This window comes from Nerophis ophidion, linkage group LG10 (assembly GCF_033978795.1).
Source record: "Nerophis ophidion isolate RoL-2023_Sa linkage group LG10, RoL_Noph_v1.0, whole genome shotgun sequence".
Taxonomy (NCBI): domain Eukaryota; kingdom Metazoa; phylum Chordata; class Actinopteri; order Syngnathiformes; family Syngnathidae; genus Nerophis; species Nerophis ophidion.
Window position 1 is genome coordinate 37,871,639 of NC_084620.1, and position 25,370 is coordinate 37,897,008.

A 25,370-nucleotide genomic window follows, 5' to 3' on the forward strand; every position below is an offset into this window, starting at 1 on the left:
AGAAATGCCTGCGAAAGACGGTGCCTTAAGGTTTATACATGCCACACAGGCAGAGAGACAGCACTTCTGATGCATTTTTTCTTACTGTATATATTTGTCATTTCTGCCTACTTTTTGCAAATGAATGAGTGCACTGGTAGATAGGTTACAGCAGTGTGCCTCTCTATAGGTATATTTTATATCAATGTTCATTTACTGGCGGACCACAGTTTGAGTCTAGACCAGGGGTCGGGAACCTTTTTGGATGAGAGAGCCATACAAGCCAAATATTTTAAAAATGTATAATAATTTTTTTTTTCAAGACTGAATACAACTAAACGCGTACATTTTTAAGTAAGACCAACATTTTTAGAGTACAATAAGTATCTTATTTTTTTTAATAACATTGTTATTCTGAAGCTAACCAACAATAAATAAAATACTTCTTACCATTGATGCGACTTCTTGAACAGGTGCGATAGAAACCGGATGGATGGATTAAAATGCATGAGAATGTTTTATATTTTGAACGTTATTTTTGACACTGTGATTACCAGCTGAATTATTAATTACTTACCGTGTTAAGCAATGTCAGCTAAGATTTATCTGAGAGCCAGGTGCAGAGTATAAAAGAGCACAGACCCCCAATGTGGCTTTGACATAACTTGCATGCGCAGTTCCGTAAATCGAAAACAAAGGATTTTGACCGGATTCTGTAAATGAACAAAGATGTCGCTACTACTACAAAATAAAATAAACGTCACCATACCTTAAACATGAGTGTTTTTTACATGAAAGTGAACGAAAGTGATACTATATATGAATGGATATATACTGTGTAATATATTTGGGAGGGTTATAATTTTTCTGGGGCTGTTAAGTAGAGGCAACACTGATATCAGCGTGGATCTACGTTAGCTTTATTTTCCAACTCAATTACGTTGACAACATATGCAATGTACGTAACATATAAGCAAATACGCCACAGGATCAATTCTGGTCCTTCAACAATCGCTATTTCATCGGAATCAAAATATAAATTCATATATTACATGTAGCCTTTTAATTGTGAACTAATGACTAGTGATGCACAAAAAATTCAGCCGTTTAAAAACGACTTTGCTTACCAAAACTGGATTTTGTGATTAGGTATCCACTTCCGACGCTGCGCTGTGTCTTTCCCGCGCACACAAAAGACATAGCTTGCCCAAAGCTGACAAAAAAGTTACATAAGGGGTCGCATTGCGTTTAGACTGAAGTCACATTTGAAAACATCAGATTCCAATCGGATTCGGACTACCTCCGGATGTGGAAGATCAGATTTCAAGCGCTTTGGAGCGTTAAGACTGGCCAAAAAATCCAATCTGTGTCCCATTACTGCAAAAAAAGTCTGATTTGTTGTGCACTGTTAAAGAGTCTAAATTTTGACAGAGCGTTTCTATGTTGTCTGGTGAAGTTTTTATGGACTAAACAGAAAATCTCCTTACCAGTTGGATGCTAGTTAAGCTATTCCATGTGATGCTACTCAGCCTATCACATCTGTGCATTCCATGAACTTTTACATGATTTACATGATGACTGTAAATACAGGGGAGGGGGTGGACATATTTGAATTTTAGTTGATTACTCCCTGTTATAAAAGTTTTTTGTGAAGTCTGAGCTGGTAAAAATAGCTGAATATAAAGTAACATAATCAATCAATGCAGCACACAGCATTTTTATAATGGAGCTCAATGAAGCAGATTCATCAAAAATATGATAAATAAAATATGATTTTAAAGAGCTTGAAAACATTATTGAAAAAGCTTCATTCATTCTGAAAAGAGGGGTGGTCTTATACCTAGATCAATACTGTATTTATGTATTCCGTTAAACCTAAGAATTGCATTTTGGCACATTTTATTCTCTGTTTTATGCTCCTTGCTCATTTTGTCACTTCACAGATTGTGTCAGCAGTGCAGTATTGCCATCAGAAGTGTATAGTACACAGAGACCTCAAGGTGAGAACACACACACACACACACACACGCGTTACCGCATATTTAGGGGACATGATTATGAGAGTAGCACAACACAACACTGCTGCTGTTTCAATATAAATGGTCTCTACTTGGAATTTATTAACTACATTCTTTAGTTCAAGTCTTCAAATTGTGACAACAAGGTTTTTGGGGCACAGACACAACTCATCAGAGTAATGTGTTCCATCCTGCATATTATCCTAATCTCTTTCGATCATTTGGTTTTAAAAAAGACAGGGCCGCTTTTGAGAAACCTGCATTCCACAGTTATAAATTGTAAAGCTGTTACTGTATGTTTTATCTCTACATCATCGTCTGCACACTTTCCTTGCATTTGTCAAAGCTTCTCTAAGATACTGTATGCACACACAGAAGGTACATAACATCTACAGCCAGTGTAAAGGAGAGTGCATCTGTTGCTAAGCAACCTCAGCCACCTTGCTCAAGAGCTCACTTGAAGCTGGAGATGCGAATACGCTAAAGTGTCAAAGCTGAGTTTGGCCATTGTGCACAATCTGGGGGGTCTTGGACTTCTTATCACTATCTTACCAAAAATGTTTTTATCCTAAAGTGTTTTGCTTTTGTTCTATGCAGTAAATTTTTAACAAAATTAAAGTGATTGTTTCTTTTTCATCCAGCCATGTTTTTAATCCTGCCTGTCTTGCAGGCAGAGAACCTGCTGCTGGATGCAGACATGAACATCAAGATAGCAGACTTTGGCTTTAGTAACGAGTTTACTCTGGGGAACAAACTGGACACGTTCTGTGGCTCCCCTCCCTACGCCGCTCCAGAGCTATTCCAGGGCAAGAAGTATGACGGCCCTGAGGTGGATGTCTGGAGCCTGGGAGTCATCCTTTACACACTCGTCAGCGGCTCTCTGCCTTTCGATGGCCAGAATCTCAAGGTTTGAACCAGCAGACCGCTGCTTATATAATACACATGCATGCTGTCTGTTTAGTGTGGGTGGGTTTAGCGTTGGTCTTGCATGTATCTTCTAGCCTCAAGCAAGAGCTGCTGTTTTTTGGTATTAGGATCATAGGATCATAATTTAAGATCACACTCCTCAGCCTTCCCGGTAAGGTCTATTCAGGTGTACTGGAGAGGAGGCTACGCCGGATAGTCGAACCTCGGATTCAGGAGGAACAGTGTGGTTTTCGTCCTGGTCGTGGAACTCTGGACCAGCTCTATACTCTCGGCAGGGTCCTTGAGGGTGCATGGGAGTTTGCCCAACCAGTCTACATGTGCTTTGTAGCCTTGGCGTCACTATAGACAGCGATTTTAAACCAGACAAATAAGTCAATGGCGTTTTAAAATCGTGTTTTTATCACCTTCGTCTTTTAGTAAAGGTTAAACCGTTTTTATCTTTTAACCTTTTTGAACAAGTCCTGCATGCTTTTATTTCAAGTCGCCTGGACTACTGCAATGCACTTTATGCTGGCATTAGCCAAAAAGCTCTCTCCCGGTTGCTGTTAGTCCAGAACGCGGCAGCACGACTTTTAACAGGGGCCAGGAAACGCCAGCATATAACCCCAATTCTTCAGAGTTTGCACTGGCTCCCTGTTCATTTTAGAATTGATTTTAAAACATTGCTGTTTGTTTTTAAATCTTTACATGGACTGGCACCTCAATATATCCCGGACCTTATCCAAATTTACATTCCTGCGCGCGCTCTGAGGTCCGAGAGCCAGTTCCAGCTCGTGGTGCCCAAGACCAGACTTAAGACCAGGGGAGACAGGGCCTTCTCTGTGGTCGGCCCTAAGCTCTGGAACACTCTGCCGCTCCATGTTCAAACTGCTTCCACAGTGGAGTGTTTTAAGTCTCGTCTTAAGACCCACTTTTATTCTTTGGCTTTTAACACTACGTGAGTTGTGTGGTCCTCTGTTCTCTGTTGTCCTCTGTGTTTTTTATACACTTTGATTTCTATTTTACTGTTTTAATTGATTTTACCCTTTAAAATAGTTTTTAATCATAATTGTTTTTTTATTGGTTTTATATTTATTTATTTTTTGTTTTTATTCAGTCATTGGTGGAGCATAATATATATATATATACTTTTTTTTAATTTAATTTTATTTATTTATTTATTTTTTTTTACAATTGTTTTTAACATGGCTGTGCAGCACTTTGGAAAAGTTATTGTTGTTTAAATGTGCTATATAAATAAAGTGGATTGGATTGGATTGGACTGGAGAAGGCAATTTACCAGTCGATCTACGTTCCCATCCTCACCTATGGTCATGAGCTTTGGGTTATGACCGAAAGGACAAGATCACGGGTACAAGCGGCCGAAATTAGTTTCCTCCGCCGAGTGGCGGGGCTCTCCCTTAGAGATAGGGTGAGAAGCTCTGCCATCCGGGAGGAGCTCAAAGTAAAGCCGCTCCTCCTCCACATGGAGAGGAGTCAGATGAGGTGGTTCGAGCATCTTTTCTGGATGCCACCCGATCGCCTTCGTAGGGAGGGGTTTAGGGCACGTTCAACCGGTAGGAGGCTAAGGGGAAGACCCAGGACACGTTGGGAAGACTATGTCTCCCGGCTGGCCTGGGAACGCCTTGGGTTCCTCTGGGAAGAGCTGGACGAAGTGGCTGGGGAGAGGAAAGTCTGGGCTTCCCTACTTAGGCTGCTGCCCCCGCAACCCGACCTCCGATAAGCGGAAGAAGATGGATGGATGGATGGATGATCATATTTTATTGCGATGCTACTATCAGCAAAAATGCCTTGATTCTGTGAGCAAACTGCTTTTATTATTGCCACCTATCATGCTGTGCATTCAGGCAGCACCCACATGACGCATCCTGGAAGCGCAGACATACTTTGGGTGGGCGATCTGATGCTGAATGTGATGTTGATAATAACATTCTTGTGAAGTACAGTATCTAGGTTTAGTAAGTGTGCCTTTTCTTTGCCTCCTGCTGCGGAAGGTTTGGTTCAACACCTACATTACTTGTCTTACTATTTATTTGAAAGAATGGAGCTCTATTTTATATTCCCATATTTGAACAAAAGGACAAAAGCGACTTTCCACTGCTTTGTATATTTCCAGGAGCTGAGAGAGCGTGTTCTGCGTGGCAAATACAGGATTCCTTTCTACATGTCCACTGACTGTGAGAACTTGCTCAAGAAGTTCCTCATCCTGAACCCCTCCAAAAGAGGCAGCCTAGAGGTACACACATTATAAAACACACCATAAACTTAGCCTACTTTGCAAACCCCCAAACACATTCATTTGAAATTTTATCTACAAAACCAATGAAGTTGGCACATTGTGTAATTTGTAAATAAATACAGAATACATTGATTTGCAAATCCTTTTGAACTTTTTAATATTTAATATTTAATGTTCGAACTCCAACTTTTTTTTCTTTTTAATAATCATTAACTTAGAATTTAATGGCAGGAACACATTGCAAAAAAGTTGGCACAGGGTCATTTTTACCACTGTGTTACATAGCCTTTCCTTTTAATAACACTCCATAAACGTTTGGGAACTGAGGAGACCAATGTTTTAAGGTTTTCTTGCTTGATGTACAGGCTGTTCTGAAGAACTCCCCCTAGGACTCCTCAAAGATGGACGCTTTTGACCTTCCTTTTTCTCAACAACACCTGGTGTCGAACTTTGAGATCGGCCCCAGTCCCCAAAAACATTTCAACATCTCACCCAAGTTAATTGGGCATACATGCACGCACACACCCCTCCCCAAATCAAAACCTTCACCACTGCTGAATTCCTCAGGGATTGTGGATGGCTGAGTAGCGCTTTATAGCGGCAGCCGGCCTCCAGGGCTCCAGCTCCAGCTTGGGCATTAATACACCCCCATACCATCACAGATGCTGGCTTTTGAACTTTACGCCAAGAACAATCGGGATGGTTATTTTCCTCTTGGTTCTGGAAGGTACAAAGTCTACAGTTTCCAAAAACAATTTGAAATGTGGACTCGTCAGACCACAGAATGCTCAGGCCCAGCGAAGCTGGCGGCGTTTCTGGGTGTTGTTGATAAATGGCTTTGGCTTTGCATAGTAGAGTTTAACTTGCACTTACAGATGTAGCGACCAACTGTAGCTACTGACAGTGGTTTTCTGAAGTGTTCGTGAACCAACGTGGTGATATCCTTTAAAGACTGATGTCGATTTTTGATACAGTATCGGCTGAGGGATCGAAGGTCTGTATCATCATCGCTTACGTGCAGTGATTTCTCTAGATTCTCTAAACCTTTTGATGATATTACGAACCGCAGATGATGAAATCCCTAAATTCTTTCCTATAGCTCTAAGAGAAATGTTGTTCTTAAACTGTTCAACAATTTGCTCACGCATTTGTTCACAAAGTGGTGACCCTTGCCCCATCCTTGTTTGTGAATGACTGAGCATTTCATAGAAGCTGCCTTTATATCCAATCATGGCACCCACCTGTTAGCCTGTTCACCTGTGGGATGTTCCAAATAAGTGTTTGATAAGCATTCCTCAACTTTCTCAATCTTTTTTGCCAGCTTTTTTTGAAACATGTTGCAGGCATCAAATTCCAAATGAGCTAACATTTGCAAAAATAACAAAGTTTTCCAGTTTGATCATTAAGTATATTGTCTTTGCAGTTTATTCAATTGAATATAAGTTGAAAAGGATTTGCAAATCATTGTATTCTGTTTTTATTTATAATTTACACAACGTGCCAACCCACCTGGATTTGTGTTTTGTATTATTTGTGCTCATACAGAACAGTTAGTCTGTTTTTTTTAGCACAGTGATCTGCTTAGCTTGCATTTTATTGGTAGATTGTACTCAATAACCTTCACATATATACAGGTATGTGCGTTTTAAACTGAAGTGCAAAGTACTGGTACTTCATAAACACATAGCATAGAATACAGTATGTGCTAAAATGCAGCTTAGGATTTTTTTTTGCATGGAATCATGTTTTAGCGGAGGTGTCTGTTGCTAATGTGCGTTTTTACCATTTCCTCTCAGCAGCAGATAATGAGGGACCGATGGATGAATGTAGGCTACGAAGAGGAGGAACTCAAACCCTACATTGAACCACAGCCAGATTATAAGGACCCAAGGAGGACAGGTAGGATAAATTTTATGTTATCTCACAACGGGGAAATTCTGTGGTTGTGATACAGATTTTACTTAAAGTAACAAAAGTAAAACACAATAAGAAAACAATGAGAAACTAAAAATGAATAATAAATAACACCACCACTGTTTGCACAAATATCAAATTGCTCACCAAACTATTGCACTATGTATAAATAAATAATAAAACATAATATCTTAACACCCATATTGCACACTAAGCGAAAGTCTTGCACAGCAAGAAAAAAGTCTGATCCCAGTAATTACATACATGTGTTGTAAAGTTTTTTGCTGTGGTTAGTAATGTCCTTAGGTAGCACTCCTTCCTGCATTGAGCATGTAACAGTCTGTTGCTAAGGAGCCACTCAGGGCTTCCACAGTGTTTTGTATGGGGTGAGAGGGGTTGGAAATAATGGATATCAACTTTGCCAATCATAAACATGTTTTAAACTGGATCATATTAGTACATTGTTTGACTTTTTTGCTTAACCCATTCCATAGTTTACCTCACACGGTCTAAGGTGGGCACTATGATTGACAAATCAACTTAATGTGTATTATATTTATCCATGAGATCATTTTGTTGTAAACTGTGAGGTGTGTCTGTTAAAAGCATGGTTGTTTTTACAAATGATGACAGATGTGAACAAGAGCATGTATTATCTTTGTGTGATGATTTAAATGAAGTGTGGTTGTGTATTAAGTATGTGTCATTGAAAGGGCATTCTATGACTTTTCTTAATTTGATTACATGCGATAGTATGATTCTATTGTCATAATTGTACTGCAGGATAGCCAGGGACTGCAGATGGAAATGAGCTATTTAGCTATACAATCTTTTACAGAACATATATGTCTTTGAGCTTAATGTTTCTGTGCAATGTTCCTTCAAATAAAAACTAAACTAAACTAAACCTCCACATGCCAATATTCTAAACTTCTTAAGGGTTGTACGCGCATACAAGTGTTTTAAGTAACATTTTTCCCTAAGGTTATATTTCTCGTCTCTCCAGATATTATGATACAGATGGGATTCTCTCAGGAGGAACTCCAGGACTCACTGGTGAATCAGAAGTACAATGATGTGATGGCAACATACCTGCTATTGGACTATAGGAACTCTGAGGTACATTCTATGCCTTAGTGCTGTCCATCACCCTTCAAATGTACCCGATAATACATATTTATTGTTGAATGACAAATATGTTGTTTTTATGTCCACTCTCTCTCAGCTGGATGAGAGTGGTATCAAGCCCCGACCTGGAAGTGATGTAAGCAACATAAATGCCCCCTCCCCGCCTCACAAGGTACAATGAGAAGACAGACTTTTGCATCTGTAAAATGGCCTCTTTCTTCCAAAGACGATGGCAGTCTTGTAGCAAAATATCCCCACATTGATCCTGTATGCTTAAATGCCAAGCTAAATCCCTACCAACCTCAATGTCTTTCCTGTCTTTTTCAGGTACAGCGCAGTGTATCATCCAACCAGAAGCCTCAAAACCGCAGAGCTACTGAACAGGGTGAAGTGTGTGTTTGTGTGTGCGTGTGTGTGAAGGACAAAGGTTCTGTACATTATGAGAAGAAAAGACAGGCTGGGATTAAATTCAAATGGGGGCATTGCCAAAATCCCATAAGTATAGGGAGTATTGGCATGCACTTTAAGAAAAAAAGATTTTACTTTGTGGAGAAAATGAATGCAATATTTCCTCTTTAGGCTCCTCTTACTCAAAAAGAGGAGACAACCGGACTTCTGGGGAAGATTCTGGGAGGAAAGGTTCATCGGGCAGCTCAACTACCAAGGTGCCAGCAAGCCCTTTGGTCTCCTCTGACCGCAAGAAGAGCGCTACGCCCTCTACTGTGAGCTCAAGTTTCAAACGTTGCCAAGAACACAATAAAATGTGGACAATATCACTGCTTTTAATGTAAAAAAAAAAATAATCCACATGCACATAATCGATTAGTATCAGCAGTTGTATTATATCCAATGGCATGGTCCAACGATCAAAACAAAAATTACCTATTAATTGATAATTGTTTCACATTAGTTGTATCTGTACCATTGTATCATGTAAAGTTGATAAACCTGAAACATTAAACACACACCTAATTTTTTTGTGTTCTTGCTATGTTTTTGCTGGTCCTTTGGGTGGTGCTACCTCTCGTTCACTTGCATACCTTGTTCGCTTGGCGTGGCAACAACTGGATTGTTTATATATGGTTATGTTCCTCATAGCTCATCATCTTTATATAGCCCTTATTATTTCCCTCTTTTTTACCCTCCTTCCCTTCAGAATAGCATCTTGTCCACCGGCACTGGGCGCAGTCGGAACTCTCCTCTGACTGAGAGAGCTACGCTGGGCATCCAGAACGGCAAAGACAGGTACACATTAATTCATGCAAAAGAAAAACACACAAGTACAATATCCCTCTCTCAGGACTAAAGTTAGTACTTGCAAACAGAAAGTGTCCCACCCCTGTTTGTGAATGAAGCCCGTCCCCCAGCTGTCTGTGGCCCAGACCCAGATCTTGGCTGGTACTCTTCCGACCTCTGCCAGCTGGCCGAAGGGAAGCCTGCCGATTTCTCCCGGGGTGGGGTGACCCCATCCCACTCCGCTGGATGAGGAAAGCGGTCTTTCCTGAAAATTTAGGCCAAACCTTCAGTAGATTAAAGATAAGTTGGTTTGATGGCCGCTGGCCAGGCGAGGCTAGAACTGCGACGCAATTTGATGGCGTACTCGTTTAATTGCCAAAAAATGATCTCACAGATAGTTGACCTCAAGTGCTCTTGACTTGCACTTGACACACCTCACGCATGTTCTCATGCGTAACACAACCAGTCCTTAGTGTTACATTCCATAAACATTCAACATAAAACCATAAATCCCTACTTCATGCAGTGTTCATCTTCCATTGCTGCTTTATGACTTGTTTGCTTATCAGTCTCAAATGACCTGTTTGCAAAAATATTTGGTTTATTCACGGTTTTCATTTAGTCATCCTCTGTGCAAGCTTTTTTTGCTGCCAATGTGGTCATTTGAGACAGCACTGTCTTATATGTGCTGTGGGTTTTACTTACTTCATGATCATTAATAATGCTTTTATACATGTTACCACCCTCTTTCCTTCTACTTTCTATGTCTTCATTTCTACCTTTTTTGTCTTTACAATAGTCTTTCTCCTTTTTGCTTCCCCTCATTTTCTCTCTAAGTAGATTATAAGGACTTGTGATGGAATATTAACTCCTAGTGGCATTATGTGGACCAACATAATAGGCTTACTCATACACAGAAGAGGCCACACACACACACACACACACACACACACACACACACACACACACACACACACACACACACACACACACACACACACACACACACACACACATACATACACACACACACACGCTCTGCAGCCATAACATTGTGAGACGCACAAACATGCATGTCCCACATGCTCAAACACACTTCTTGCAACACACTTGCTTGACTAGTAAGGGTTTACTTTCCATCACTTCCTGTACAAATCCTTACATGAGCTGTGTGTTTGGTTACCTTTCTCGATCCCTCCCAGTTCTTCTCTCTGGTACCACCTTCCTCCAGGTCTATTTTCATACATAAAGCGCATTGTGTAAGGCGCATTACAAGGGACATATTATGATTTTCTTTCTAAATTCAAAACACTTCCTTGTGGTCTACATAACATGTAATGGTGTTATTTGGTCAAAATGTTGCATAGATTGTTTTATAGACCACCTTCAAACTACTTTCTGACCATCTCTCCAGGTTGCGTCATTTTGTGGGCGGTCTTATTTATGTGTCTCTACTTTGACTGCGTTTTCTCGTTATCGTCTTTGTTGTAGTTTTTAGAGCTTCCATAGCGAGTCTACTGACAGATATGAGTTAAAAATGTACGCTACTTTATATTAGAAATGGCAACAGCAGAGGATGAATGCCCCACAACAAGAGGATAGAGAAAAAGAAGGAGCTTATTGACTACAATGACGGGCGGATGCGCGTACATTTTTGGGACTTATGCACATCCCAACAACACAACAGCAGGAACCAATAGGTAAGAAAAGTTGATTTTGCATAATGGAACGAAACAAAATGCCAGATAATGTCTCTTAGTAGGTTCCACTTTGGTTTCCTTATAAACACACCATAATAATAGCCTTATGTTGAACCACAGTACGTCTGAGCAAGGTAGCCATAATGCTCCGACAATCCATCAAGCGGTGCAGCTTCGTTGCGTTCCAAAGTCATACTAACGCATTTTGACAGATTTTTTAGCGCATGCACATTTTCAATATCAGTGCACCCCACAGAGGCCATCAGACTCGTCGCGGCATAACTCTCGCGTCTCTCAGTTCTATATTTTATATTCTCAATGAAACATCAGTTTTGGACTTGCTTGCCTACCGGTACTTGTCAGCGTCATTGATTGAACAGGTGTCAACCTGCAGTCCACACGTATGTCTTATGTGTGACTGCCATCTACTGGTCACCTTTATCATTAAACATTGGACCAAATAAAATTGGTCCGAGGTCAGTAAGCACAACCAGAATTATTACATAAACAAGATGCACCGGTTTATGAAGCATTTTTGAGAAAATGAAAACATTTTAAGTGTGCCTAATAGGCCAAAAATATGGTACTTTTCCTGTTGTTTACATTTTCTTGTCTTCACATTCTCTCCTCCTCCTCTTCTCTGTATTTTCTTTGTGCACACCTCCCCATCCCCCATTTACTGTTTAATATGTGCTGCCGCTAACCTTGCTCCACCTCACCACCCTGCTCACTCACACACAAACCATACCCTGTGTGTGTGCGTGCGCGTGTGTGTGCGTGCGCGTGTGTGTGTGTTTGTGTGTGTGCGTGCGTGCGTGCGTGCGTGTGTGTCTCTTGTCCCCACCTCGTTCCTCCCAGCCTAAACACTCCGGGTTCCCGTGCCTCCACTGCCTCAGCCGCCGCCGTCCTCTCATCTTCCTCCTCCTCCTCCTCCTCCTCACGTCCCCGCCACCACAAGTCCTTGTCCTCCTCCAATCATCCATGCGCCACTGACCAGCATGCACAACGGCCCAGGCAAGTCACTCATCCATACTCGCACAAACAAATGACAGTGTTGTATTATTAGTGTTAAACTACCATCTAAAGTCAGCTTCACACTGGCTAACATTGCTGTTGTTGATGCCAGTGCGCTTTCGAGACTGCCATCCAGTGAATGTGAAATGTCACAGACCAAAGAATCGGTGTGCCAGAACAAGATGAACTGTTTTTTTGCGGCCAGGGTTTGTACAGGACAAAGCTATTTCCCCACAGGAAGCTGTCTAAATAGGAAACTACATCCGTAGAGTGGCGATATCCCAAAATTCTCTTGAATCATCATGTAAGGGCGTGTGCTTTCAATTAAGTGCTAATAAATGTGCATCTTTAAGATTCATTAAGTTCCTAGTTGTACTGTCACAAGGGATACATATTTAAAATGGAGAACTAGACAATAATGCGCTTTGGGTAAAGTCTAATGCCATCTATTGGCTGCCGTCTGTACTGCAGATGTCTTCATGACAAATCATGACTCGTGTTTGGCGTGTGAATTGCTTGCTTGGTTTAGCTCTGTTTTGAGGCCACTTTGATATTTTTAGTCATTTTCCCGGACCTTACTGGCATATTAATAAAACAGCAGCTATTTTTTGTACACAAATGTCATGAGCAACTGTCAAGGTGGCCCTTTAGCTGTTGGTAGCTTTTTGTCTGCTACATGTTGAAGTCTCATTATGTCGCATGCATTCTTCAGCAATGAGCTTGGGCTGTTTAGACCCTGGTTGGGAATGCCGGAGAGAAGGTACTGCTCTGCTATGAGTGAGGAATGTAAAGAGTCACATTTTCTTATGGTATTTATAGACCAAAGTGGAGCAGAAAGAACAAATGAAGTACAGCACCATGATACTCCATTCACTATCACTTTACCTTTAAAATCTAGTTAAACTTCTGTCAAAAGTAGTTTTTCATAAAAAATTTCTAATTCTTTTTTGCACATCTGTGCACTCTTGTTTGTTGGCTGAGAATGAGCATGTGCTAGATTAGTGCGTTTTACCGCCAAATCGCAGTGCTTTTTGGAGCTTTATGATGGTTTGTCTAACAGCCAAGACTGACAGGATTAAAGTAGAGTGTGTGTGCGCGCGTGCGTGTATGTGTGCGTGCGTGCGTGTGTATGTGTGTATGTGCGTGCGTGCGTGCGTGTCTTTTCCCTGACATTGGGTGACACCTGCTTGACTGCTTTTGGGGATTATGTGACCCACCAGGATGAGCATAGTTTAAACGGACTTTTATTTTCGTTCTAGATTTTCAACTATCATGCAGGTAAGTAGCTCATAGAAGCAAACACAGATAGAAAGGGAGTTTGAACCATCTTTGCGTTTTTGCCAGTTCCTCTACAGTATCTTTTGACATTTCTGACATTTTCTTCTATAGTGCACAATCTCAGCGGGCACCTGGCGCCTCCCCGTCGGCCCACAACATCAGCACCGCGGCGGTGACGGACCGCACCAACTTCTCCCGCGGGGTGGGCATTCGCAGCACGTTCCATGCAGGCCAGCAGCGGGGGGCCCGGGACCAACAGGGCTCTGCCTACCCTGGTGGGCCCGCGTCTCCATCACTGTCACATGGCAACAGCCAGGCACGGAGAACACACGGCGCCACGGGGATTTTCAGCAAGTTCACGTCAAAGTTTGTACGCAGGTGAGTGATGGGGGGAAAAAGAAGGTTGTGCAAATTCAGATGGCAAAGGTTGAGCATGGTAGTTGGAGGTAGAAGCAAAAGGAAAGAGGAGTAAACGTGGCAGAAGAAGGCAGGAGATTCAAATTCTCCTCGTTTGGACGAGCATGACAGAAATAAACCTCCACTGTAAGTGGAAAGCCGTTGTGATAGCAGCCGCTTCCTTGAAGAGCTTGTGCAGTTTAAGCCTTTTTTTGGCCCGTTGAGGTTTCAGGGTGAGCAGAAAATAACTAGGTTTACGTTACATGTCATTTAATGTGCTCATTTCCTCAGAGGAACCACCTACTTGTAAGTCGATGTCATCTTTTCAGAGTTCTTTTTGCTTTTGGCCCTATCACGGTGCTCTCGCTGATTTTGAAAGTCTGCCGTGAGTTGGAAAAGAGAGAAAAGCAAGCAGCCGGCTCTTCTCTATAATTGTCAATGAACTGGTGACTGAGGAGTCATTTTGGGTTTGGTTCCAAGCCCTGGACAAGTTAGACTCTTACTTCAGTAGTCCAGTTTGTTTCTGTACTATGTGGTAGTAAAGGAAACAACCTGTTAGGCAGTGTGCCATTCTACAAAAGCTCTCATGAAAATATAAAAATGTGTGTGTGTGCATCATCAAGATCTGCAAGATCTCTATAAATAAATCTATTCATGTACTACTCGTGCCCAAAATAACATACTTCAAGTTTTGTCATTTTAACCCTTTATAGGCCACATTCACGCACGCACGCACGCACGCACGCACACACACACACACACACACACACACACACACACACACACACACACACACACACACACACACTGTTCCAAACATCAATGAAGACCCACACTGCCATTTGGTTGACAAATATGAGCATTAAAAAATTAATGTCTAAATTGATGTCTTAACATAAAAGATTGTATTTAAACATAAATGTGGCATTAAAATGGACATTTTCAATAGTTCTTAATGGGGCATATTTTTTATATAAGGATCAAAATATGTCGCTTTTTGTGTAGCTGTGCCATTTAAGGCAAATTTAATAAAGAAAATTACTATCCACTGTCAAATTCCACCTATATTTAGTCGACACAAGCAAAATGACTTGGGAATAAAAAAAATGTTCTAAAATCCGTAGCACCAAATGTGGCCAGGATCTCTCAGGATTAATTGTAAGAATGAAACGCAAAGCAAAGGGAGATAGAAACGGACTGATCACAAGTCCTTCCTGCGTGCGGGGGTGTTGGTCGTGCACGGCGGTGGATGTACAGCCACTTATGAGGCCTCCCACTTGCAGATACTGTAACTCCTTAGCGACGGTATCCATGGTTACGCTGGAGTTATCACTCCCCCTCTCCGCCAACTATAAATACTGCAAGTGGGGACACCTTTAACACACATGATAACTAGGAAGTAGAGGTGGCAGAGTTTATTTTGCACATGTTTAAGATGAGCACACGCGCTTTATTTATAGATGATTTTAAGTCAATCAAAAACATTGTTTGCATGGTTGTTCTTTGTGGTAGATGTTTTTTTTATCAATGTGCTTCCTGTTTTCATGTATTGTTTCCAGGATCATTGCAACTGTGTGACATTCAAGCCGCTGTGCCATGTTGTACTGTTAACAATACTTGCGCAAACATACACAATAATAACATATCCATCTTTTAATCACTAAAAAAGAAACTGGAGGCCATGATGTACTTTTTTATCTGAAAGCTTTGCTGTTTAGAAGGCAGCGTGTGGTTCACATACACGTTTATGCATACGTTTCTTTCTCTTTCTTTCTTATCCCTCTTTTTGTTTTTGTAGAAATCTGTCGTTCAGGTTTCCAAGAAGGTAGGCAAACACCCCAATGTTAATTTACAAACCCTTGATATCCAGTATATTCTCTTCATATTTATTTGACATTATTCCTCCCTTTTTTGGTGTTTTGTGCAGCAGCTCTTTGTTGAAATCTTCCTCTGTGCCTTAAGCCTTATCTTTTTCTCTTATTTATTTATTATTTCTTGTGGTTGGCCCCTTGTTTGTGAGCCTTCTGCTTTTGAACACCTTTTTTGGCCTATGTTGTGTTTGTTTATTCCGCTAATGTCCCTCTTGACATGCCCATGCACCTACTGTAACTCGCTCACTCACCCACTCCATCAACATGCCACACAATAATACCTCACCTTACTTTCTTCTCAGCCCTCCCGTCCACTGCATCCCCCTCATCTCCTACTCTCTTCCCCCATTTAATTGCCAAGTAGAGTGTGTGTGAGCGCTGTCTTTTTTTTGTTCTTTTCCTTGGACAGAGGCCTCCACTAATGACTAATGTCACCATTGGTAATAATGATATAGTCTAAAGACATACAATCTTACTGCCTTAGTACTAATAGCAACTTTGAGGACTCAAAGTATAATCATCCATTGCAGTAGTGGTAATAGTAAAGTTTCTTTGTGGAAAAGAGGAGCGGATCCAAGAGGGATGAGGGAGCTCCAGTGTTTCTCAGTTTCTTTTCCGCAGGCTGCACTCTCACTCTTTTTTACTCTCTTTGGCACTGGCTCGCTTAACCGTTGCAGCATCAAAACTGCTATGACTATATTTGCATGATGCAAGATTCATATCAACACATGCTTTTAATAGAGTAATTGTAAACTTCAGAAAACAATGTTTGTTATTTTGCAAGTAGGGTTATGTCTTAAGATGGACTATTATGCCACCTGGTGGTCAGAACATGTAATATTCACAATTTAATTCCAACAATTCCCAATAATAGATTGGGCTAGATTTGCATAAATAGCTATTTTGCAGTCCTTCATATTGCATTAAACTTGTAAAATAGTACAGAAAATTACATTTAAATTTTTTTCAAACATTGTTTGCAAACAGTCATTTGTGATGTGCATCATTTTTAACCCTATTTCTTTTGCAGGACGTAATATATTTGTTGTATTCAACGTTTTTGTCTCATACATTTTTGTCCAACAGTTGTCTGCATGTGTTGTTTATTGTCTTGTCTTCATGAGTGTCTGTTCGAGGGACTATAAGTTTACAAACTTAGCCGACATATTGTTTGAGAACAATGAAAAGTGTGTGCGTAGGTGTACACACATTTTTAGAGGAGGTTGTATCTCCAAAGTGGGGGTTGGATTGCCCATACCTTTGTTTTTGCTGCAGGAACCACACTTACCATGCTTCAGTTTCAAACCATGCCATCCCAGTCCAGCCTTTTTTCCCCATTTCATATTTTGAGTGTTACATTTATTCCAGGCTGCCCCATTCCCATATTTAGATGATACATGCTACTTGTCACTCATTCATTTCATTAATTATCCTGGCAATGCATTCTGTGGGCTCTTGGAATAACTGGAGGCTCTCTTTTACAGAGTATTTCTGTATTTGTTTAATGGGATGTGGTTGGATTGGAAAGTTCGTGGAGAGCTGGCTTATTGTCACCCACCCACCAGGGCGCCAAAATACTAAACTTGTGTTGATTTTTCTCGAGGAGTCCGTATGAGGGAGAGGGTCGGGATGAGGGGAGCAGGTGAGATACAGACCAGAAACCCCGCTCCTCCCTTTGCCTGCCAATCAGTAGACTGGTTCCAACGCAGTAGATGAACTTTAAGCTGGGAGAGGGGGGCGCTGAGCTGGGATTTAACTGTGTGGTGATGGTGACCAATCAGGTTGGGAGATTAGTTGAGAGTGTGGAGGTGATCCCGCATGGTTGAATGAGTGAAGAGGGAAATCATTGCCTTTCTGTACTCAAATGTGTATTTGTGTGTGTCACAGAAGATGCTACATGCACACAAACACACACAGGGGTACTTATGTTTTTTTTTTTTTTGTCTTCATACATTTCCTTATCACCCCGCTCTTCCAATTAATGCTTCCTCCAATTTTCCAATAATTCTATCACATCTCATCCCCCTCCTCTTGCCTTTTTATCCCATTTGCCTTCCTTCACCCTGCCGCCCATCCAGGTCCATGCTGAGCAGCACGGTCGACAAGTCAGAGAAGACGTCTGGTGGCGTTCTCTCCTCTTCCAACAATGATGAGAATAACTCCTCACCAGGATCTGGGAACACTGGTATGTTTGGATTTATTCCTTAAGCTTCTTTCTACCACAAGTGAGGACAGCCCTCGCATTTCAGCAAGCATTTTTATGACAATGTATATTTGTGAAGAGACAACACAACACTATAGGATCAAAAATTGCATATACTTTGCAGCATTGACTCTCAACTGGTTGGTTGAAACCCTGTTTTCAATAGGTCGCCGGTCTTTGCCCAGGATAAAAGCTAATCTTTTCGTGCCATTTATCCCAAAAGACATTTTTTTATTTTGTGCGGTGTCGTCTTGAAACTGTTAGAACCTGTATTTATAGAAGATGACCAATAAAGGTTATTGGCATCTGCTATTTGAACATGGAGAAACACAGGTATAGCTTCCTATGTCAAGTAGGGATTTTCCTCCATGGAGAAAAGAAACCTAAATGTGTTGTGTAGCTGTCAAGGCATGAAGATGTCTTGTGACCGCAAGCTGAACTAGATCTTAGCCTCTCTCGGCTCATACCTGTCAACCTTTACATTTTTCCGGAGAAACTATCATTTTTTGCCCTCCCTTCTGTCACCCTCTCGTTCAAGTTTCTGATAAAAAAAGCTGCTTAATATGTGTTGACCAAGTTAGTAAAGCAGAAGAAAATTTACATTTATACCTGTAAATCATGTTTTAATGTGTTTTTATTGTTTATTTGAAGTTTAGTCAGATCAACTACTTTTTGAATTTTCTTGAAAATAGTTCACCTCTTATTCATGTCCATTGAACTGCCTAGCTATACCAACCATGTACCAGTGATGTGCAGTGTCCTGTATGTCAGGTGAGGCATTTATACTTTAGGCTTGTGTTAAACTTTAAATTAATATGTTCTAATCGATGTTAAAGAAAAACACTTTTTGCCAAGCATCCACTATCCTAATGTGAGTCAAGAACACATGTGTCTTTCTCTTTGATGTGCATTCTAAATAGTCAAAAACTCCTAGTACGAGGCGGCTAACAATTTAGCAGGGTTTCCCCGACATGTAATTGATCATCGGCCATTGGCAGAGAAAAATTTAAGCTGCCAAACCTTACAAATGTGTTTAAAAAATAATAATAAAATAAAAAAGTATATATATATATATATATATATATCGTGTGAATGGATATATATATAGCCTATTATTTACGCACCATTGACTAGTGACTAGTGGTCTTTCCATGTTTCATGTTTCCTTGTGACTGCGTGGGTTCCCTCCGGGTACTCCGGCTTCCTCCCACTTCCAAAGACATGCACCTGGGGATAGGTTGATTGGCAACACTAAATTGGCCCTAGTGTGTGAATGTGAGTGTGAATGTTGTCTGTCTATCTGTGTTGGTCCTGCCATGAGATGACTACTTGTCCAGATTGTACTACGCCTTCCGCCCGAATGCAGCTCAGATAGGCTGCAGCGTCCCCCGCGACCATGAAAGGGACCAGCGGTAGAAAATGGATGGATGGATGTTTGTTTGGTATGTCTACCAAACATGAGGCAGACTCTTCTAGTGGCAGTGTGTCAAAGACAAGTAATATGAGTGAAGTTCGATATCTGTAATGTTCAAAGTGAAGAAATAATTGGCTACATGCCTGGTCTTAACAGTTAAAGGCTGCATCATCCATCATGAAAAACAAAGATGGTATCCTCGATAAATGCCTCCCTCTCCTTTGCAACGTCCTTGCCAGCGTGCAAGACAGCCCTTTTTTGAGTGTTTCATTAAAATGTTGTTTTTCATCGTTGTTGATTTTGAGTGACACATGTGTTAATTTGGGTATAATTTCTGACTTTCATTAAAGTTTTCTTTAAAACCCGGCTCAGTGGCCTTGTGGTTAGAGTGTCCGCCATGAAATCGGTAGTTTGTGAGTTCAAACCCCGGCCGAGTCATGCCAAAGACTAAACCCATTACCTCCCTGCTTAGCACTTAGCATCAAGGGTGCGAATTGGGAGTTAAATCACCAAAATTATTTCTGAGCGCAGCCACTGCTGCTGCTCACTGCTCCCCTCACCTCCAAGGGGGTGAGACAAGGGGATGGGTCAAACGCAGAGAGTAATTTCACCACAACTAGTGTGTGTGTGACTATTACTGGTACTTTAACTTTAAGTCGACTTGCTATCACAGTTGTAGGAACCAAACTCCTTCGCAGGCCGAGGAACAACTGTGTACTATCAATCAATCAATGTTTATTTATATAGCCCACTGGACTAAAAAGGGGGTCTATTTAAAGGCTACAGTATGCAAATGAGTTTTAAGATGGGACTTAAATGCTTCTACTGAGGTAGCATCTTGAGTACTGGAGCCCGAATAGAAAACGCTCTATAGCCCGCAGACTTTTTTTGGGCTCTTGGAATCACTAATAAGCCGGAGTTCTTTGAACACAGATTTCTTGCCGGGACATATGGTACAATACAATCGGCAAGATAGGCTGTAGCTAAACCGTGTAGCATTTTATACGTAAGTAGTAGAACTAAATTAAATTACTCCTTTTCTCACTACTCCTCCTTTTGTCTCCGCAGGCGGCACAGGCATCCCCCCGGCCATTGCCAACCAGAAGGACTCGGCCAAGCCCCGCTCGCTGCGCTTCACCTGGTCCATGAAGACCACATCGTCCATGGAGCCCACGGAGATGATGCGCGAGATCCGCAAAGTGCTGGATTCCAACAGCTGCGAGTACGAGCTGCGCGAGCGCTACATGCTGCTGTGCGTGTCAGGTAACCCGGCCCGCGATGACTTCGTCCAGTGGGAAATGGAGGTGTGCAAGCTGCCGCGGCTCTCCCTCAACGGCGTGCGCTTCAAGCGGATCTCAGGCACGTCCATCGCCTTCAAGAACATTGCGTCAAAGATTGCCAACGAGCTCAAACTGTGAGCATCCTGTGGGGGGGATTAGTTGGGAGGGCTTTTGGGTCTGAGGGCGCGGCTGTGCTGGAGCTTGACGGCTTGGAATGACATGATTGTCCCACATTGCGTTAAAGTAGGGCCATCCCTGAACTTTTCTTTCTTGATCTTTTCTTCCCAGACGGTTGGAACTCTTGATGTGAAGTACTTACAAATCGTCATCTTCTTCTTTCCCTTATTTGTTTTTTTCCAAATAGTTCCGCCACTTTCTGCTTTTCTCTGCATGTCAGATCTCCTCTTGTTCGATCACCTCGGGCACTTCTGTCACTTCCTTGCTATTTATTCGCTGCACAGATCGGTTCTCGGGAGGGAAGCGGTCTTGGAGAGCAAGGATTGACTTCATGATGGAATGTGGACCCTTGTTTTCTGGTGTTGTTCCCATTCTCCAAAACTGATCCATGGAATCGCAACCGAGCCATGCCCTCAGACAAAAATGGCTTTGTTGAGCTTGATGATAGAAAGGTTGTCTCCTTCATCACCAGCCCTGAACTGAACCGTGTTCCTCACACACGCGCACGCACACACACACACACACACACCACCTCCAGCACAGTCACCTCCATGCTTTTCCCCCTCCTCATGAGTCAGGTCATACCAGGCCAGTTAGACTTGATGTTGTCACTCATCTTGCAGTATAACACTTCTTTTAAAAGACGAAAAAAGTGTATTTCCCTTCTTTTAATGCTTTTATAAAAAAAAAAAACTAAAAAACAAATGCACTGGAAAAGAGGGTCAATGTCTAACCTCCCTACCGAACTGATTCCGCCTCTCATTCGTCTGGTCCCAAAGAGTGAACACACACGCTCGCACGCACACGCACGAGTGTGTATTTAAAAGTCAAAGAGAAAAAGAAAAAAAACATCAAACGAATGTTGAATTACTCTCCTGCTTTTGATTTGATAATATATTTTTATGTTTGAATAATTTGGGATTTGTAAAATGTGTTATTTTTTTGTGGAGTGGGTGGGAGTGGATCATATCATTGCTGCCTTTTGACACGTTTATCATCCACACAGTGTATTGGGTTCCACACAAACCCCCAAGTTGAGGATATGTCAATGTTAATATTGATGGTGGTGGTGATGACTGCTGCTTGTTCATTTTAGGCCTTTTTTTGTCTGCTTTATCACTTTTTTTTTTAACATCTTTGTTTTGTTTTTTTAAACGGCCTCATTAGTCCATAATGGCTCAGCACACTAAAACATTTCTCCCCTTCTCACATCGGAGCACATGTTCAAAAAACATATTTTTTGTCTCTCACTTCTTGCCTTCAGCTTGTTGAAGCAGCAGAAAAACACACAGGTGTTGGAGAAGTGGATTTAATGAAAGGGGCAAGGCTACACATTTTTCTTCCAACATGATGACACTGTTTATTTCCCTTATACGTCTTTTTTTCTTTAAAGGTTGATCATTGCATTAAGGTGCTGGGTATTGGATTCTAATGATTATTCTGGCTGTTGCTGTTATATTATCTCTTTCAGGGTTTTTCTTTTGATTTTATCTCGCATTTCTTTGTTGTTGTATTTTTGTTTAACATTGCTGTAATTTACGTTGATTTTAAATGTTTTGAGCAAACTGTAACTGTAGTGGTGGGTTTTTGGGGCCGGGTTGGGTTTTGAAGCTCCTGAAAATGTATTATTTGTTTTTTTTTTGTGCAAAGTCTAAATGATGAAAAATTACAATGATAGTAATAAAACAATGATATAATGATAGCATGCCCTTGAGATCTATCATGTGTGATGCGAGACAAATAATAATAATAATAATAATAATAATGGATTAGATTTATATCGCGCTTTTCTATTGTTAGATACTCAAAGCGCTCACAGAGAAGTGGGAACCCATCATTCATTCACACCTGGTGGTGGTAAACTACATCTGTAGCCACAGCTGCCCTGGGGTAGACTGACGGAAGAGTGGCTGCCAGTTTGCGCCTACGGCCCCTCCGACCACCTCCAATCATTCATTCATCATTCATTCACCAGTGTGAACGGCACCGGGGGCAAAGGTGAAGTGTCCTGCCCAAGGACAGAACGGCAGCGATTTGGAAGTCAATAAGTGGGAAGCGAACCTGCAACCCTCAGGTTTCTGGCACGCCTGCTCTACCCACTACCCCATGCCGCCCTTTTGGAGTAATGGAGTAATACCTACACTTGTGTCATTTAATTATACACTGATTAAATTTATGACAAAAAAGTTGAAATCAATATTTTCCATGCTCAAAAGACAAAAGCCTTTTTTTTGGCAGGTTGGTGGCCACTTTCTGTAAAAACCGAAGATTGGAAAACCGCTGAAACACACATTTGCATTAAAAATAGTTTCAATTTCTACAAAAATGTTGTTCTCAGGTTAAAAATAATTAAAACATCTTACTATAATTTGGCACTTTTAAGGCCTACTTCATGCAGAAATGGAAATGTGCTTTTTATTTTTCAGCAACTCTTTCTGTTCGGCCAAATGTTTACCGAATGAGGGTTGAGATATTTGTTTTATCTGTTGCAAACTTTTCTACCTTTATTTATTTATTTATTTTTTATACTAAGTACCACCTCAGAAAACACTTAGCTTTTCCAAGTACTGCCATAATGATCAACATCCCAATACAGTAGCAGAGCAGGCCTAAGTATTCATTAAAAACAATGCAGGGTTTTATTCAGCAAGATTTTCGCCACTGTAACATTACACAAACAACAATGAAACACCATATACAGTACATATGTAGACTTCCTCTGCGTGCCACTAGATAGAGCCTGTGTATACTGCAAGGTATGGATTACATTGCTGTCAATACTGTCAACATTGGGACATGACAACAGGGGGCATTTTACACTGCTCTGTAGTGTCATTCTACCTACTCCCCCATCCGTCCATCCACCCATTTTCTTTGTCGCTTTTTGGGGTCGCTGGATCTCAGCTGCATTCGGACAAGTCGCCACCAAATCACAGGGCCCTACTCCTCCAACCAGACTCTAATAGGCCTACCCTTACTCTTCAAACTTTAAAAGTAAATCTCAGACTTCAAATATTATTGTCAATTTTCTATACATGTATCCAGACGTACAGAAGAATCGTGCACAAGAAATCTCAAATCACTCCCAGTTAAACACTTACACACTATAATTAGGTATTAAGAATCTGATCGGCCTACCTACCTAGCCTAAATGAAATCATAAAAGATAGATAGATAGTACTTTATTGATTCCTTCAGGAGAGTCCCCATCACGAAAATTTAAATTCCAGCAACAGTGTACAGAATTGAGATCAAATTTAAAAAGTAAATACAAGTGTTATGAATGGAAACAGAACAGAAAAATATTACAATAAGAATAAAAATAAAAAGCAACAATGAGAATAAAAATATAACAGTAAACTAGGAATATAACAAGAGAAACTAGGCAAAAGGGTGCATATGTATTTTAATAAAACAAATGTGTATATATACTGTGTGTATATATATATACATACATATGTGTGTGTTTATATATATATATATATACATGTATGTGTGTATATATATATACATATATGTATATACAGTAAAGAAAATAAGTATTTGAACACCCTGCTATTTTGCAAGTTCTCCCACTTAGAAACCAAGGAGGGGTCTGAAATTTTCACGGTAGGTGCATGTCTACTGTATGAGAGATAACCTAAAAAGAAAAATTCAGAAGTCACAATCTATGATTATTAACAATTTATTTGTCTGATACAGCTGAAAATAAGTATTTGAACTCCTGTCTATCAGCTAGAATTCTGACCCTCAAAGACCTGTTAGTCCGCCTTTAAAAGTCCTCCACCACTCCACTGTATTATCCTGGATCAGATGCACCTGTGTTAAGTTGTGAGCTGCATAAAGGCACCTGTCCACCCCATACAACCAGTAAAACCCAAACATTCAGCATGGCTAAGAGCAAAGAGCTGTCCAAAGACACCACAGACAAAATTGTACAACTCCACAAGGATGGAAAGGGCAACGGAGAAATTGCCAAGCAGCTTGGTGAAAAAAGGTCCACTGTTGGAGCAATCATTAGAAAATGGAAGAAGCTAAACATGACGGTCAATCTCAATGGGACTGGAGCCTCATGCAAGATATCACCTGGTGGGGTCTCAATGATGCTAAGAAAGGTAAGGAATCAGCCCAGGACTACACGGCAGGACTTGGTCAATGACCTGAAAAGAGCTGGGACCACTATTTCCATTGTCAGTGTTGGTAATACGTCATTGTTTGAAATCATGCATGGCACGGAAGGTTCCCCTGCTTAAACCAGCACATGTTAAGGCCCGTCTTAAGTTTGCCAATGACCAGTTGGATGATCCAGAGGAGTCATGGGAGAAAGCCATGTGGACAGATGAGACAAAATTGACCTTTTTGTCATAATTCCACTATGCGTGTTTGGAGGAAAAATATCGATGCGTACCATCCCAAGAACACCATCCCTACTGTGAAGCATGGGGGTGGTAGCATCATGCTTTGGGGGTGTTTTTCTGCTCATGGGACAGGACAACTGTACTGTATTAAGGAGAGGATGACTTTTGGCCAAAAACCTCCTTCCCTCAGTCAGATCATTGAAGATAAGTCGTGGCTGGATCTTCCAACATGATAATG

At 41.1% G+C, this 25,370-nt stretch overlaps 1 protein-coding gene across 16 annotated transcripts in view; it reads left to right on the top strand.

The window, feature by feature from the left end:
• mark2b (MAP/microtubule affinity-regulating kinase 2b) overlaps window positions 1-21,507 on the top strand; it is a 91,821-nt gene extending 70,314 nt beyond the window's left edge. For 2 of the 16 annotated variants that reach the window (XM_061913653.1, XM_061913654.1), the window contains exons 7-21: window positions 1,923-1,979; window positions 2,668-2,904; window positions 5,041-5,160; window positions 6,960-7,062; window positions 8,084-8,196; window positions 8,303-8,377; window positions 8,533-8,590; window positions 8,785-8,927; window positions 9,362-9,450; window positions 12,000-12,155; window positions 13,545-13,811; window positions 15,628-15,654; window positions 17,304-17,342; window positions 17,779-17,885; window positions 20,386-21,507. In XM_061913653.1, coding sequence (XP_061769637.1) covers window positions 1,923-1,979; window positions 2,668-2,904; window positions 5,041-5,160; window positions 6,960-7,062; window positions 8,084-8,196; window positions 8,303-8,377; window positions 8,533-8,590; window positions 8,785-8,927; window positions 9,362-9,450; window positions 12,000-12,155; window positions 13,545-13,811; window positions 15,628-15,654; window positions 17,304-17,342; window positions 17,779-17,885; window positions 20,386-20,735 — 1,941 coding nt within the window. In that variant the 3' untranslated portion in view covers window positions 20,736-21,507. Of the gene's footprint in view, window positions 1-1,922; window positions 1,980-2,667; window positions 2,905-5,040; window positions 5,161-6,959; window positions 7,063-8,083; window positions 8,197-8,302; window positions 8,378-8,532; window positions 8,591-8,784; window positions 8,928-9,361; window positions 9,451-11,999; window positions 12,156-13,544; window positions 13,812-15,627; window positions 15,655-15,756; window positions 17,343-17,778; window positions 17,886-20,385 lie in introns of those variants that run through there. The other 14 variants (XM_061913655.1, XM_061913662.1, XM_061913659.1 and 11 more) reach the window with 14 other exon arrangements.
• Window positions 21,508-25,370: the final 3,863 nt, after the last annotated feature.